Source organism: Peromyscus maniculatus, chromosome 10 (assembly GCF_049852395.1).
Source record: "Peromyscus maniculatus bairdii isolate BWxNUB_F1_BW_parent chromosome 10, HU_Pman_BW_mat_3.1, whole genome shotgun sequence".
NCBI classification, from domain to species: Eukaryota; Metazoa; Chordata; class Mammalia; order Rodentia; family Cricetidae; genus Peromyscus; species Peromyscus maniculatus.
In genome coordinates, this window is record NC_134861.1 from 100,952,606 (window position 1) to 100,969,022 (window position 16,417).

General features: G+C 39.3%; 2 protein-coding genes across 3 annotated transcripts in view; one reads left to right on the top strand and one right to left on the bottom strand.

Annotated features, from left to right (window-relative positions):
- Positions 1–408: 408 nt before the first annotated feature.
- On the bottom strand, positions 409–16,400 carry Tmed5 (transmembrane p24 trafficking protein 5). Of its 2 annotated transcripts, none has more exons than XM_006985816.4 (4): positions 15,662–16,400; positions 12,807–12,904; positions 4,616–4,799; positions 409–3,726 (listed from the first exon to the last, which is right to left on the bottom strand). In XM_006985816.4, the coding sequence occupies exons 1-4, from the start codon at positions 15,848–15,850 to the stop codon at positions 3,508–3,510; spliced, it is 690 nt and encodes a 229-aa protein (XP_006985878.1). In that variant the 5' UTR covers positions 15,851–16,400; the 3' UTR covers positions 409–3,507. The 2 variants fall into 2 exon arrangements, with proteins under 2 accessions (XP_006985878.1, XP_006985879.1); XM_006985817.4 differs by having other exon boundaries at positions 3,524–3,750; positions 4,612–4,799.
- The window catches only part of Ccdc18 (coiled-coil domain containing 18), a 126,104-nt gene continuing 125,905 nt past the window's right edge, over positions 16,219–16,417 (top strand). Inside the window, exon 1 of the mRNA XM_042257819.2 lies at positions 16,219–16,275. The gene's annotated coding sequence lies outside the window, so the exon portion shown is untranslated. The remainder of the gene's footprint in view (positions 16,276–16,417) is intronic.

The window sequence follows — 16,417 nt, forward strand, 5'->3', positions numbered from 1 at the left end:
TAAAAGCAGGGCACCTTTAATCCCAGCACTTGGGAGGCAGAGGCAGGCGGATCTCTGAGTTTTCACCAGCCTGGTCTACAGAATGGGTTCCAGGACAGCCAGGGCTTTACACAGAGAAACCCTGTCTCAAAAAACCAAAATAAAAGAAAAGAAGAAGAAGAAGAGGAAGAAAGAAAGTTTTAAAAATGCTTTAAGGGCTGGAGAGATGGCTCAGAGGTTAAGAGCACTGGCTGCTCTTCCAGAAGTCCTGAGTTCAATTCCCAGCAACTACATGGTTGGAACCATCTATTGTGGGATCTGATGCCCTCTTCTGGCATAAAGTTGTACATGCAGATAGAATATTTAAACACTCATAACATTAAAAAAAAAAAAGCTTTAAGGAGTAGGACAATAATAATGATAGGTTGGTAAAATTTCTCTGACAGTAACTTTTATTAGCTGTAAAGAACCCCGGATACATAGTCTCTTGCTCATTTAAGATGACACAAATATAGCATAATTTAAACAACACTGCATTATTATACTCCATCAGAAAAAAAATTACATGCTAAGTTAATTTGTTTTAAAATTTGATAAAGAACTTTCACTGGAGGTACAAAGTTACAGGGACACGGTTTTTGTTAATTTTAAGATGTAAATATACCTAAGTATATTTTGATTTATAATTTACTTCAACAATGTTTCCAAACACTTACTTACCTTTTGTTAACTGACCTTCTTGTAAAAGAGCACATAATCCAAATTCAACTCAGAATGATTAGCTCTACATTTCTGTTAAACTACTGTAGTAATTTATACAATTAAGAACAAGATAAAAATCGGATCAAGTGAAGGCTTACTTGATTTTAGCAGAATTGAGAAAGTAACATCAAAAGACTCATATGAAGCAGATAATACACATTTAAAAAATAAACACTTTGTTTTTTGCTTACAGTTTTACTTTTTTATGATTAATACAGGCAACATGGTTCTTAATATCTCTTTTTACTTTTGTCTATAAAAATAAAATCTTTAACATTCCTAAGTTAATTTTTCCAATAAAGATACTGCTACCATTTTAAATGGCAGGGGAAGTAACTGAATTATATATTTAAAAATCAGTGGCACAAATTATATACATACAAGATGATGTAACAAATACAGTGTTAGGTAAGGAATTAGGAGTACAGTACAGTATTGGCTGTATCTAAGAGGTAGAATTCTTAATCACAGTCTTACAGAAAAGATGCAGTAGACTCTTAAGTGACCTCTGCTTATCAGTTATGGTACCTATAGCTTGCTTCCCTTGTACTTAAAAGAAAGTGGAAAAGGGAGGCTTTTTTAGGTAATGATCTCAATGACCTTTGTTCTTTACGTGCTATAGGAGTTTTTCTTAGAATACTGGAGCATTTTCTTGGCCAGTTACTGATCATATATGGCATTTATCTCAAGTTTTGAAAAGCCTCTGAATAGGGAAAAATAAATTTCTAGTCTTCTCCCAAGGCCCCAAGAAGGAGAAAAATATAGTTGTAAGTGAATTTTTTCTCTGGGTACCATATTTTTTTTTGTGTGTATGTGAGATAGCAGGGTAGTACAAGATCATTATTGCTCAGTAAGAATTGCAGCTATAGATATATTATGTATATATATATATTTATGGGTTATGTGTATACACACACACATACAACATATGGGTTCAATACCCAGGTTTGACTGTTATTTCTCATTGACAATACATTTATCATAACACTATAATGGGGTGTAATTTAAATTCTGTTTCATGATGAAGTTAAATTACTAGTACTTGAATAAGATTGTACTACAGACTAATAAACTAGAAAGGCAGAGCGTTTTGTGTGTACTGGCTTTTATATCTATATTAGGTGTTTATAATTGGGGATTGTTTTAATCCTTCAAAGTCAGTAAGGTGATCATAGGCAATTCTGTGAAAATTATAATAAAACTATAATAAATATGTATACCCAGTGCTAAATCTTATGGTAGGATGTACATTTTATAAAATCTACCTGACCATTTGTAATTCAAAACAGTAATTAGAAAATGGAAACTAGGACAAATACAATTTCTTCCAGTGAACTTAAAATTACCCTTCATTTTCTATTCAAATTGTGATTGTACGATGAACCTATTTGGTTCCAGATATTATAGTTCTATTTAGGTGAACTTTTTGTACTTGGTATTCTCAAGTTTATCTCATTTTCCTCATGTTTCTGATGATTTTTGAGAACTTAGAAAGGAGCTATTTATTTACACTAAGGTCAGGTCTCTTCAGAAGTATGTCCCTCACACCTGCTGGTGACAATGTATTATCAAAACCAATAGCTATTGGTCAGCGGTGGTGGCCCACGCCTTTAATCCCAGCACTTGGGAGGCAGAGGTAGGTGGATCTCTGTGAATTTGAGGCCAGCCTGGTCTACAAAGTAAGTTCCAGGACAGTCAGAGCTGTTACACAGAGAAATCCTGCTTGGAAAAAAACAAACAAAAAACAACAAACAAAATCAATAGTTGTGTAGAAATCAATACAACACTTTTGATGGGTAATATTAAAATACATTCATTTTATCTTGAATTTAATCTTAGCTAATATCTAGACAGAATGCATTCTATTCATAAACATCAACTACCCTTTATATATCTTCACATAAGAAGACCTTTGTAATGTCATTTCAAAGAGAAAAAGGACATCGCCTAATTTCTATGAGGAAAGAATGCCTTTCCAGTTTTAATTATCAAAATGCCAGCTTTTGGAACTGTAGACTAAGTATATTAAAAACTAATACTTCTGGATAATGTTTCACATTATATTTGGTTATAAAAATCTTAAAAAAATAGCCAGGCAGTAGTGGTGCACGCCTTTAATCCCAGCACTTGGGAGGCAGAGGCAGGTGGATCTCTGTGAGTTCAAGACCCAGTCTTGTCTACAGAGCAAGTTCCAGGACAGCCAGGACTATTACATAGAGAATCCTTGTCTTGAAAAACAAAAAACAAAACAAAACAAAACAAAACAAGAAAAATCTTAAAAATATTATTTCCATGATATACTTCTATTTACTTTTTTTTGAGAGATGTAATTGAGAAAAATGATTATTCAGTCCATAATTATATAATTCTCAGATGATTTGTAACCTAATATCAGAACACCACATTTACAGAGAAAGTTGTGGGTAAAAGCAAACAGGTGGTGTGTTTATGAACACTGTCCATTTATTTAATTCATATATGATATTTGGGAAAGATTTTTAAACTTAGAAAAATAGTTAATATGGCTTAATTTAATTGAATTCAAATTTTGTATGATATCTTGTTGTATACATAAGTGTATAATGGGTCAATGTTATCTGGACATAAAATGAGGACTTTTCTTTTCTACTAAAGTAGAAATTTTACATATCTTACACTTAATTTCTGAAAATGTTATGGTAAAGACTACTAATGATCTTGACTGTAACAGTGTATTAGAATTTTCTACCTCTTATTTTTTCAATGTTAAGTGACACTGTTGGAGTTTTAAGTTCTACTTTTTCTCTTATCTTCAAATAGACTTTTCAGCATATAAACCTGAACTGCTGACACCACCACCATGACCATCAAATTAACCACAGACCAAAAGTTGACTCTATCGAAGTTGCTTTCTTGTATGTTTCGATCACGAGCTTCAAATGCTCTAAGCAGAGTTTGTATGTGGCCACTTTTGCTTAGTCTGGACTTGATGCTGTTGATGGATTCCTGGAGATAAATACAGTAATTTTACTATTAAAAATACTAAGGACATGTTCCTTTAGTAATATGCTTCATGCTATTTTTAAAATCAAAACAATTTTTTAAAATATATGGGGATACAATTCAATTAAAGGCAGGTATGACTTGTATCACCTAGAGATCCTCCATGAGGCTTTTAAAATAGTAATGATAAATTTATTTAACAGAGAGATAGAAAGATACCATGAACTGAAAAGACAAGATCAAAATATTTGAGTAGCATAGCACCAGGACTTATATATGTATTATCTCTCTTGTTCTGACAACCATAAAACATTTTTTTAAAAAAAAAAAAACAAAGTTCTTCAAAGACCAACTGGTTATATTTTTAGTTATCTGGCAATTTTTACCTAATCCTCTGTGTGTCTATATTATTTTACTTTTGAATGTTTTGTCATCCAGGGAGGTCCAACACACATTATAACAGATGCAGGAGTTTGGAGTGATCTAAGAGGCATAAGCCATGGAATGCCAGCAAACCTTGCAGTGACAAGAGTCCCAGAGCCTTCAAAAGGCTCAGCCCTGTCAACACCTGTAAGACCTTATACCTGTGAAATTCACTTCAGATTTGTGACTTCTGGAACTATGAGAAAATAAGTTTATTTTGTTTTTCATTTTTTAAATTGAATTTTCTGCAAAGAAGTACTTTTAGGATGGGATTCATTTGAGATAAATGATTTGAAAAACTCTAATAAAAAGGTAAACATAAGCTAAAATTGAGATTTGAAATGATGTAAAAATATGGCAGAGACAATAGATTTTGAAAAATATAGCTAAGAATGCTCAGTTCAACCCCTGTCATGTAATAAAATCTCTGGCTGCTGAATTGTCATTACTTTCAAAAGGTCCTACTAACCAGGATGTCCTCCAGTTTCATCTCCAGCACATCTGTGTCAGTAATATATTTTTTCCAGTCTTCTTGTTCTTGAGCCTCTTCTCCCATGTTATCCAGGATCAATTCAAAAAAGATGACCTTCTCAGAAATGGTGCTGAATGTATTATCAAAGCAGAACATGTAGTCACCAACTTCAGTCTCTACACTACATTAAAAAAAGGGCACATTTTTAGTGTTCTGTACTTCCAACTGGACAATATATTCAAATACTTGCAAGTTACACATACTTGGAATTTACTTGGTCAATTATGTTAAATTATTTTATCTTTGTGTAGCCCTGTTTGTCCTGGAACTCACTCTGTAGACCAGGCTGGTCTCAGACTCACAGAGATCTACCTGCTTCTGCCTCCAGAGTGCTGGGATTAAAGGTGTGTGCCACCAATGCCTGGCTTGTTCTAATTTTCTTTTTGGTGGGGGAAAGAATAGGATTCAAAGTTGAAATACATGATAAATCATAATATGCTTTAATATTTATAATTTAAAGAAATTCTATACTGAGACCTATTTATATGCAAATATAACAACTTACCCTTTAATTAAGATTAATCTTTAAACTGAGTTTTGTTTAGTTTTCAAAAGCAGTGACAGTTGGAACTGGGGAGATGGCTCAGTGGTTAAGAGCACTTGCTGCTCTTACAGAGGACTGGAGTTGGTCGGGGTGGTGGTTGGTGGCGCACGCCTTTAATCCTAGCACTCAAAAGGCAGAGGCATTTGGATCTCTGTGAGTTTGAGGCCAGCTTGGTCTACAGAGTGAATTCCAGGACAGCCAGAGCTACACAGACAAACCCTGTCTCCAAAAACAAACAAAAAACAGGCCTGGAGTTAGGCTCCCATTACCCACACAGGTGACTTACACCCAACTCTAACTAGTTTCAAGGGATCTGACATCTTTTTTGACCTTCACAGGTCACATACACACAAATATAATATATATTTTTTTAAAATCAGTAATTGTACAAAGGGTTTTCCTTCAGGTTTCTGACACACTAAATGTATTCTAAAATGTAGTTTACAAAGATAAGAGATGAGGTCTGTAGCCAATAGCTGGTACTCTACTCTGTGCATTTGCCTGTGTGGAATAAATGCCATTCATAGCTAAGCTGAACTTAAGTTTCTTGCTTGCTGGCCATTGTAGCTCTTGTCTATAACCCCAGAATTCAGGAGGCTGAGGTAGGAGGGTTGCTGTGACTTTGAGGCCAGTCTATGATACAGTGTGAGACCCTGTCTTAAAAAATTTAGCTTTTTTTGAAACAGTATTACTATGTAACCCTGGCTGGCTTGGAATTTCTATGTAGCCCAGGCTGGCTTTGAACTCACAGAGAGAGAGAACCACCTGCTTCTGCCTTCTGAGTGCTGGGATTCAAGTCTTGTGGCTATGAAGTGGTTTTCTAACAAGTTCTGTGCCCCTTCCTTTTGGTGGAGAAAAACCCTACAAAGGAAACCTCTACATGCTAATGACATTTACTACAGTTGCCCCTAATCAAAACAAACACCATTTTCTTGAAAGAATGGCAAAACTACACTTTTATAATCTATCTATACAGAAACTACTCTTCAGTTAATTATTCCACAAGAGACTGTGGATAACACTTTGACAACTCTAAAACCGACTCAGACACTGGTAGGCCTGTTGAGTTAAAAAATCTGTTCTGTAAGAATTCTAGATTCAGGTAAAATATCCCTCCATAGTCCTTTTTAATGAGCCAGAGAGAAATTATAAAGAGCAACGAACCTAATATGTATATTACTCGAATGGACCTTGCTCCATACAAAAGATAATTTTCTTTATTGAGAATTCTAACAAGGGCTTAGATATGTAAGAAAGTTTCTCACTTAGATGAACCTTTCTGGATACATTTACACTGGCTGCCACTCAATTTTCACTTTCTCAAGAGAGGTTTCGATTGGTATTGGAGGTATTGGTCTTTTGTTATCCAGCATTAGATTTATTTTTACATCCCTCTGATATCTTTAATTAATCTTTATTAAACTGGACATTAACTTGTACTTCCTTATATTTCAGCATATCTTGCCTATATTTTGGTTGACATTCAGTATTATATAATTATGCTAGACAAAGTCAGGATCTTCAGGATCTCAGATCTACTTAGCACCTGTTAATTTTGGGGCAAGAGTCATATATCAAAGAATGTTGAGTACTTATTATAATTTAAAAAGGCCTGAAATAGCTGGTTATGGTGGTGCATGTAGGGGAAAAAGAGTCAGCCAAAGAAACCCACCCTGGCACTGAGACCAGAGCCAGGGAAAGAAACACTTTAGCCCTGACCTCGAAACCAGAGTCAAAGAAACATACTTTGTCCCTAGAATCAGAGCCAGTGAAAGAAATATACCCTGGGCTGAAAATTGAGCCAAAAAGCTAAAATGGGCCATGAAACAGTTTGGCCCTGAAATCAGAACCAACTTGGCCCCTGACCAGAAAAACTGAGCAATCTCTGGAGAAACCCCGCCCCTAAGAAGCCTTCTATAAGTCCCTCTACCTGTTCAGTTGTGGGCTGTGCTTTCCCACTCTGGCAGAGGCAGCCACTCTCCTGGACTCCTTCCCAAATAAATTTTCTTAAAAGAGTCTTGGATGAAGATCTTCATTCACTGGCACAGAATAGAAGAACCTTGCTGAGACGTCCCTTGGGGGACTGAGCAGAAAAAAACCTTGCTGAGATGTTCTCTTGGGGGGCTGAGCAAGTTGAGCAGAAAAAAGTAACAACTTTTTGCCAGAACTGGAGGAGATTGCTACATTTCTGCAAGAGTTTCCCCTTTAGCAGAGTGAAGTAGAAGAAGCAACATCTTGGGCCAGAAAGAAGCAGCAGAGTTCTGCTGGGAAGCCCACATAAGGGGGGTGGGGGCGGGCGGAGCAAAGCTCAGCTGTCATGGCTCTGTCTAGGAGAGGAGTAGGACTGCTATATTCCGTGGGGAGACCATCCCCCACCACACCCCAGCTTCAGGTATCGCCTGGCTTCCCAACAAGTCAGGATACCTCTCCCTTCAGAGCTGAGCTGTCCTATTAAGGCTCCACCCTCCAGAGCTGCCCTATTGTAGCTCTAGGTATAGCCTGACTTCTGGACAAGTCACAATACCTTTCCCTCTAGAGCCGTAACACTTGAAGTACACACCTTTAAACCCAGCACTTGGGAGGCATTGATGGGCAAGTTTGATACCAGTATGGTCTCCACAGCGAGCTCCAGGACAGCCAAGGATACACAGACCCTGTCTCAAACAAACAAAGCCTAAAACTGCTGAGGGGATATAGCTTAGTGATAGAGCCTTTGACCAGCAAGATTCATGTATAATGTTCAGGTTTTTACCGCTGTGCCTCTTTCTAATCATTATTGTAAGTGAGGGTGCAGTGAAACCACTGACCACTCCATGGGTTGAAAAGTAAAGTTTACTGAAACTGTCAAGGCTTTCTTGTGTTTGTGTGCAGACAGAAATGAAATGGTAGGAGTCTTGCCAGTTACAATGGTATGCTGTAGTGGGACATAGTAGGTGAGTTAGCTGGAACAGCCTAGGAACTAGTGTGGGGCTTTGATCTGGTGGAAGCTTGCTTGAGTTAAAAGTGAAGTAGATGCCCTTTCAGAGGGTAATAACATAAACCAAAATGGAACTACAACCAACAAGAACAATATCAAGCAAGAAACACATGCTAAATGTCCAGACCATAGTTAAATGGCAAATTACAGAGATTACACCAATAGCTGTATTATCCTGAAGAATCTAAATCTACTACCTGATGTGCTCTTAGCTAGATACCAGAGGACTGTAACTGTAACCGTCTAGTCTTCAACCCCGTCAAAGACCCGAGAAGGAAAACAAACAGAAGTACAAGCAAGCAACTTCTGAAAAAAAATGCAAGAAAAGACAGAGACAGCTGGCTGTTTGGACAGTCACCCAATGTTTCTCTGCAACATTGGGGCATCCACTTTTGGCTATAGGCCTAGAATATCCAACAGACCATTTTCAGAAGCAGGGTATTTGAAAGACTGTTTTACCCTGTCTTGGCAAGGTTCAGCAGTCACTTTTCCTTGTGTCCTGCTTGTCGGCAATGAACAGTGTGCTTACTGTCAGCAGCGGAGATAAGGGCAGTTCTTTGCCCAACAGGCCATTTTTTGCTAAGAAGATAAACTCCATATATAGTGTCGTTTATGCCCAACATCCTCTTGGGAGTAGCTCGGTGCTGCCAGGAGCAATGTGTCTCATGCCAACAGAATTCTAAGTTATTAAAACATTTAGCCAGGCGATGGTGGTGTACACCTTTAATCCCAGTACTCGGGAGGAAGAGCCAGGTGGATCTCTGTGAGTTCGAGGCCAGCCTGGTCTACAGAGCGAGATCCAGGAAAGGCGCAAAGCTATACAGAGAAACCCTTCTCCAAAAAAAAAACAAAAAAACAAAAACAAAAAACAAACAAAAATCTGTAAACAGATGTACAGTATAGGGACAATGACTTCGAGGTTGTGACAATATACAAAAATATCTTAATCAGAGGTAGAAAGGTATAGTGGAATTCTGTTGCTGGAGGGCTTCTCTCCAGGTTCCACCAAGCCCCGCAGTCCCACAATCCAAGTATAAAATAATCACTCAGACGCTTATATTACTTATAAATTGTATGGTTGTGGCAGGCTTCTTGCTAACTGTTCTTATATCTTAAATTAACCCATTTCTATAAATCTATACCTTGCCACGTGGCTCGTGGCTTACTGGCGTCTTTACATGTTGCTTGACCTGGCGGTGGCTGCAGTGTCTCCCCCTCCTTCTTCCTGTTTCCCCAATTCTCCTCTCTCCTTGTCCCGCCTATACTTCCTGTCTGGTCACTGGCCATCAGTGTTTTATTTATATAGAGCGATATCCACAGCATAATTCTATAAATAGTAAAATTAATCCTGTTTTATCAGGAATAAATTCAGCAGTTTCAATATGTAAAACAACTCTTTCTGCATATTGAAAGTCAATAACTGTATTGAGAGGCTCTGTAAAGTCCATTAATACCATAAAAATGGCATACAATTCTGACCTTTGTACAGAGTCATAAGTGCTTTGAACCACTTTACTTAAGCTTCCTGATTTATATCCTGCCTTTCCTTATTTATTTGCATCAGCATAGAAGGTAAGGACTCCAGAGATTGGTATTCTCTGTACAATGTGAGGAAGGACCCATCTAGTTGTTTTTTTTTTTTTTAATGAATTTGATTCTCTCTCTTTTTGGATAACTATTGTTAATCTCTCCCCCCCCCCCCAAAATTACTGCAAGCCCTTTGCCAATATTGATTTTCTGCCTATAAAGAAGAAATTTCCTCATTAGTTAAAGGTACTACAATTTCTGCTGGGTCCTTTCCTGTCAATTGATGAAGTCTTAATTTTCCTTTGAAAATCAAATCAGAAATCTTTTCTACATATGCCTTTAATTTCTTATTCTGTTTATGTGATAGAAATATCCATCCAATATAATATATATAATATAATATAATATAATATAATATAATATAATATAATATAATATAATATAATATAATATAATATAATATAGTGCCTCTTCATAGCAATAGAAACCCTAAGACAGTTACCATCACCTGAAATCACAAAATAACCCTTTTTTTTTAAAGTTGACTTTCTCAGATATTTTTGTCATAGCCTGAGCAAATACTGGTAAACAGAATGAGGAACAATTTTAAAAAGAAACAGAGTGCCAGGCAGTGGCACATGTCTTCAACCCCAGTACTTGGGAGGCAGAGGCAGGTGGATCTCTGTGAGTTCAAGGCCTAGACTACAGAACAAGTTCCAGGATAACCGGAGCTGTTACACAAAGAAATCCTGTTTCAAAAAACCCCAAAAAGAAATAAGGAGGAGAAGAAAGAAAGAAAAAAGAAAAAGAAAAAAGACAGAAATGATTATTTCCCAAGAAAAACTTTCTATCATACTCAGTGTATATCAGCACATGTATCTGCTGTTATAGTAACCACAAACCAGTTGATGGCTCTTCTGAAGGACACAGCATTCATTCAGGAGTGTCTAACCTGTGGCTCACAGGCTGCATGTGCCAATGTGTCAGAGGATGGCTATGCATGCAGCTCAACACAAAACAGTAAACTTGCTAAAACATGGGGTTTTTTTCTTCGTTTTTCAAGACATGGTTTCTTTGTGTAGCTTTGTCTGTCCTGGAACTCACTCTGTAGACCAGGCTGACCTCACAGAGATGTCTGCCTCTGCCTCCCTGAGAAGTTTTTTTTTTTTTTTTTTTTTTTTTTTAAATATCTTTTTTATAACTTGATTTTGTAGTTCTTCAGTGTAAACTCTAGAGACTGTATTATAGAGTCAAAAGGTTGGACACACCTGAATGTATTACAAAGGGTTATGATACTGTTCCAAAAAGGGCAAAACATGTCTGCCTGCCTATCTATCTATCTATCTATCTATCTATCTATCTATCTATCTATCTATCATTTGTGGTCCTTCAAAGTTCAATCTTACTTGAGTTTTTATTTTATTACTGTCATTAGGTTTTCCTAGTATCCCAAAAGCAGCAAGAATTCATAGGCAATATAGAAGTAGTATGTAAGAATGATGCTAAAATAAGTGGCCAATAGATACCTTTTTTTGGAGACCTGATTGCCTGATCTTTTTTCTTTTTTTTGGGAGTGGGGGGCGTGGTATTGTTGAGACAGGGTTTCTCTGTGTAGCCCTGGCTGTCCTGGAACTCACAGTCTCAAATTCAAAGAGCTCTGCCTGCCTCTGTCTCCTGAGTGTTGGGACTAAAGGTGTGTACCACCATGTCCAGCATTATACATATTTATGTTTAATCCTTAATGTTTTCGTAATTAAATTAAATAAATTAAAAGAATTAAATAAAACTAGATTATATTTTATTAATTAACTTTAGAGAGGTTATTTAACCTGTTTAGCTGGAAGCTGCACCTCAATCCCCTCCTCCCTCTCCAGATCCTGCCCTCAGAAAGCTAGCCAAGCTGCCGCTCTTCCCCTGACTCCTCAAGACCGAGCCTACAGGGTATTTATAAGGTACGGTCCATAGACCTGCCCTGTGATTCTTAATCATTAATTCATTAATCATGCTACATGCTGAAAAAAATTCAATAATATCTGATTAACTAAGTAGTTAATATGACTTTGTGTTTTACCCTTGTGTATACATGTATACCCCGTGTGTTTGGTGCCTGTGGAGGTCAGAAGAGAGTGCTGGATACCTTGGAAATGGAGTTACGACAGCTGTGAGGCACCATGTGGGTGCTTGGAGCTACTTCTGGGGATCTGATATTGAGTTCTGGCCTCTGCAGGTACCAATTACACACGTGGACCACATACTTGTATGCAAGCAAAACACTCATACAAAATTAAAAAAAAAATGTGTGGGCAGTGGTGGCTCATGACTTTAATCTCAGACCTCGGGAGGCAGAGGCAAGCTGCTCTCTCAGTTTGAGGCCAGTCTGGTCTACAGATGGAGTTCCAGGATAGCCAAGGCTACACAGAAATCCTGTCTCAAAACCGAAGGGGGAAAAAAAGGCCAGACACAGTGTTGAATGCCTTTACTCTTAGCATTCAGGAGACAGAGATAAGCAGCAGTCTGAGTTCCAGTCCAGTCAGTTACCTGATTGAACTACTGTCTTGAAAACAAAAACAATAACAAAATAACAACAATTTTTTTTAACCCAAAAAGGCACATATAAATGTCTCAATAGATTAACCAAAGCAAAAAGTTAGCTGGGTGTAGTGCCCTTGGTGGTAGACACTTATGATCACAGCCACTGGGGAGACTAAGGCAGGAGGATCCCCTGATTCCATGAAATTGAGGTCAGCTTGGGTAATAGAGAACCTAGTTTCAAAAGAAACTAAAAAGGAGGAGTAGGATAAGTGGAAGACATTTTCATTGAAATGTCCCACTATCAATGACTGTTTAAAAAAATCATTGTTGTATAATATTGATAAATAGTAATAAATGTACCAATGTACTGACCTTCTTCACCATTTACTAGATTCAACCAAAAGAACTCAAGAGACATTTCCTGGGCATGGTGGCATGCATCTGTAATTCCAGCACTCAAGAGGCTAAGGTAAAAGGATTGTTCCAAGTTCTAAGCCAGCCAGGGATTTATGTAAATATATTGTGTCTCAAACAAACAGTCAACTTACGTGTGAACACCATCTGATTTTCTTTGCTCAAAAACTAAGGTTCTGCCCTCTGGAGAGGCAAGATGGAAATCAATATCTAATCCTGCTCCATCTAAAACCTATAGAAGAGAAAAAAAAATATATATTACAAACTGAAAATAGAAACTTCTATAAAGTAAACCATGTGATGTAAAGGCTTTTAAAAGATTTTATCTATTTATTTACTTATTTATTAAACACAGTCTCTTTATGTGGCCCTGGCTGTCTTGGAACTCACTATGTAAACCACGTTTTTGGCCAGGTCTGCCTCTGCCTCCCTTGGAGTTCTAGGATTAAAGGCATATGCCACCATGTCCTGTCTTTAAAAAATGTGCAAGTGGAGGCCAGCAGTTGACATCCTCCATTGTGCTCCAACTTGTTTTGAGACAGGGTCTCATTACATAGCCCAGGCTGGCTTTGAACTTGTCATCCTTCTCCCTCAGCTTCCTGAGTGTTTAGAATTACCAGCATATTGCACCATTCTTGGCTTTCAAGAAAACTTTTGGTTAATAAAAATTATTTTCCCATCCAGACTTTTTCACTAACTTCATAGTTGTTTTCCCTGTGTTTCATTTTGCTTCCTTTAAATCTGCTCTTCACACTCCACCCAGCAATCTGCTTAAATCTTATGTGTCTGTCTTACATGTGGTGGCGTGTTGTAGGATATTTGTACACTGTGAAGATGTGTTGCTGTGATTGGTGTAATAAAAAGTTGATTGGCAGGAGAGATAGGTGGGACTTCCAGGTAGAGAGAGAACTCTGGGAAGAAGAAAGGTAGTCACTGGCCAGACTCGGAGGAAGCAGGATGGGCAGTAAGGAGGTGAGGTAATGCCATGTAGATTAGTATAAAAGGGTTAATTTAAGTTATAAGAGCTAGTGGGACAAACCTATGCTAAGTAAGGCCCAGCTTTTATAATTAATAAGTCTCTGTGTCGCTATTTGTGACCTTGTTTGGCTACAGTAGCTCACGCCTTTAATTCCAGCACTCTGGAGGCAGAGGCAGGTGTAGCTCTGTGTGTCTGAGGCCAGGCTAGCTTACACATCTAGTTCCAGGACAGCCACGGGTGTTACACAGTGAAACGCTGTCTCTAAAAACCAAAAAGAAAAAAAAAAATCTTATGTGTCATTGTAAAAAATAAGGGACAGCTAGCTATTTCTCCTGACGCACGTTCATGACCCCCTCTCTGTTCCCTAGCTGTGTGGTCTGTTTCCTATTTTGCTACTTCTACCCTCAGACTTGACAGTTTTCAAACCTAATAAAGACTCAGTGCTTACAGTGTACTTCTGAACACTCAAACCGTATTTCCCAAAGTCAGTCTATTCAGTTTTTCACTTTTCTGAAACTGGCCTCATTTCTTGCACTCTCATCTCATTTTCAGACTTAGTTTTACTTTTTCCAACAAGCCTATTCTCTGAAAACCAAGAACGGACTGTAACAGTGTGTAATCCTACCTTATTCAAATGACCTGCTTCAGTAGGGTGTGGTGGCTCATGCTGTAATACCAGTACTTGGGAGACTGAGGAGGAGGAGGACTACTGTGAAGTTCTGAGGCTAGCCTGGGCTACATACTGAATTCAATGCCATGGGGTACATAGTGAAACCCTGTTACAAAATACAGACCAACCAACCAGCCAGCAAAACACAACCAATCAAAACCAAACCAAAACAAAAAAACTCAAAAACCCAAACCAAAACAAAAATCCTAGGACTTAAACAAAGCTTGCCTATGAACCCTGAAACTCCTGAGAACAAGGGTCCTTTTTATCCCTCCTCCCTGCACAGTTTCTTGCACACATTAACTCTTTAGAAAATGCTGAACTTATGCTCACATGTAGAAATTGAGCAATATTAAGCTGTAATCTCAGTTTTAGATTTTCAGATACTTCCTATAAACTATAAATAATCCTAATGTTTCTTTATATAAAAATTCTACATTAAGGTTTTCCGCCTGTGTGCGACACATGCATGCAGCAATTTCGAGTTTCTACTCTTGCCTACCACAAAAATTTCTTCTGCTCTAACACCTAATAGCATTCAGAACTTAATTTGAAAAAAAAAATCCTCAAAGACAAAACACATGCATTGCTATCTGGATACACAGAAATTTGCCAGAACGACTACATAAATTAAGACACTTCTTTCTACTGCCATGTTCTGCAGATACTAAAAAGAACAAAAGACATGAGAATGCTGACAAATTCAATGAAAAAAAAAAAACAGTCATAAAGTTGTTATACACTATTACCTTCTTTGATCTGAAAGCAATGGATACACAAACAGGGACGGAAATGTACCACTAAACATGGCAACAGCTCCTTTCAACATATTTCAAAACCTGACTTAGAGATATTCACGTGGTCACAATTCAAAATTCCTTAACTGAAGCAAACACCGTGACAATTTTATAATTTTGGAATTTGGTGAAAGTGGTGAGGGCGATTCAAACAAGTGTCATCATTTCGTCCAATAATTAAAAAACAACAACAAAACCACAAAAAACGTGTATCAGCCCCATACTGTGAAACTCTCAGAATTGTAGTGTATACTAGCTAGGAAAGCTATGGGTGAATTAAGAAACAGACTGACGCCACCGACGTCACCAGTGCTGGCCTCTTTCCGACCAGAGGAAAGGGAAGAGAGAGGGTAAGTGTCAATTTTCGGACTGGACAAACTTGTGAGTTCCAGGTACCCAAGAGCCTTGCCTAGTGCGCCTGCGCTGAGCAGGCCGGCTTCCCAGGCGACCCTCCTGATTTCACCTCGCCCGCGGTCCTAAGTTTTCCAAGCGAAGATGCAGTGCAGCCGGGCCCGGGGAAGGCCGGCTCGCCCCCGCACTTACTTGGTACTCGATCTCCAACGAGGCCTTCAGGGGCATGGGCTGGTAGAAGCACTCCTTCCGGCCCGCCGGGAGCGTGAAGGTGAAGTCGCTGTCCAAAGAGGGCTTGAAGCCGGCCGCACCCCGCAGCAGCGCTGGCGGCAGAACGACCAGGAAGAGCACTGGGAATGGCAGCCAGGTCCTGCCGCCCATCCCGGTCGGAGCGATCTCGGGCTGGAAGAGTCTAGGGAGGTGTGGGATGCTGGCGTCTCCGCTCTGAGATCCCGAGTTCGAGCCAACTTCAGGCGGCGGCGGCTCACCCTGCCTTCGAAGGGGAAGCGCCGTCCTCCACTGGGCTGGGTGAGGGCGGGGCTACTCTTCCCGTTCTGCACCCCCCTGGGTTTCGGAGACTCGCTTCACGCTGGACTCCGAGGCTTTGGCTTCCCGCACACACTCATGATGGGAAATGTAGTCCAAGATGAACTCGGCGCGTAGCCCGTCCGCGCGTCCAGCCTCATCTTCCCGGCATGCTCCGCGCGCCGGCGTCGCATTTGCGGAGCCTGCGTGGGGGCGGGGCTTGTGGCCCGGGAGGCGCGTCCCAACGGCTCCCGCGGCCGTTCGAACTCGGAGCCTCCGAGGTTCGCTGGTTCTCCTCTTCGTGTGTTAGAGGCTTCCATGTCGTGGCCTGCGCGAGTGTCCTAAGCTTCCGAGCGCAGGGGAGCAGCGCGGTGCGCCGTGGTCTGGGGTCGCTAACTCCAGCTGCGACCTGGGTGGTGAGCG

Excerpts from the sequence above, each read along its gene's own strand:
- Tmed5 (XM_006985816.4), bottom strand. The coding sequence starts at position 15,850 with ATGGGCGGCAGGACCTGGCTGCCATTCCCAGTGCTCTTCCTGGTCGTT. Across the intron at positions 12,905-15,661 it reads CGTTGGAGATCGAGTACCAA|GTTTTAGATGGAGCAGGATT; the intron begins GTAAGTGCGGGG and ends TCTCTTCTATAG. Across the intron at positions 3,727-4,615 it reads TGAAACTGGAGGACATCCTG|GAATCCATCAACAGCATCAA; the intron begins GTTAGTAGGACC and ends ATTTATCTCCAG.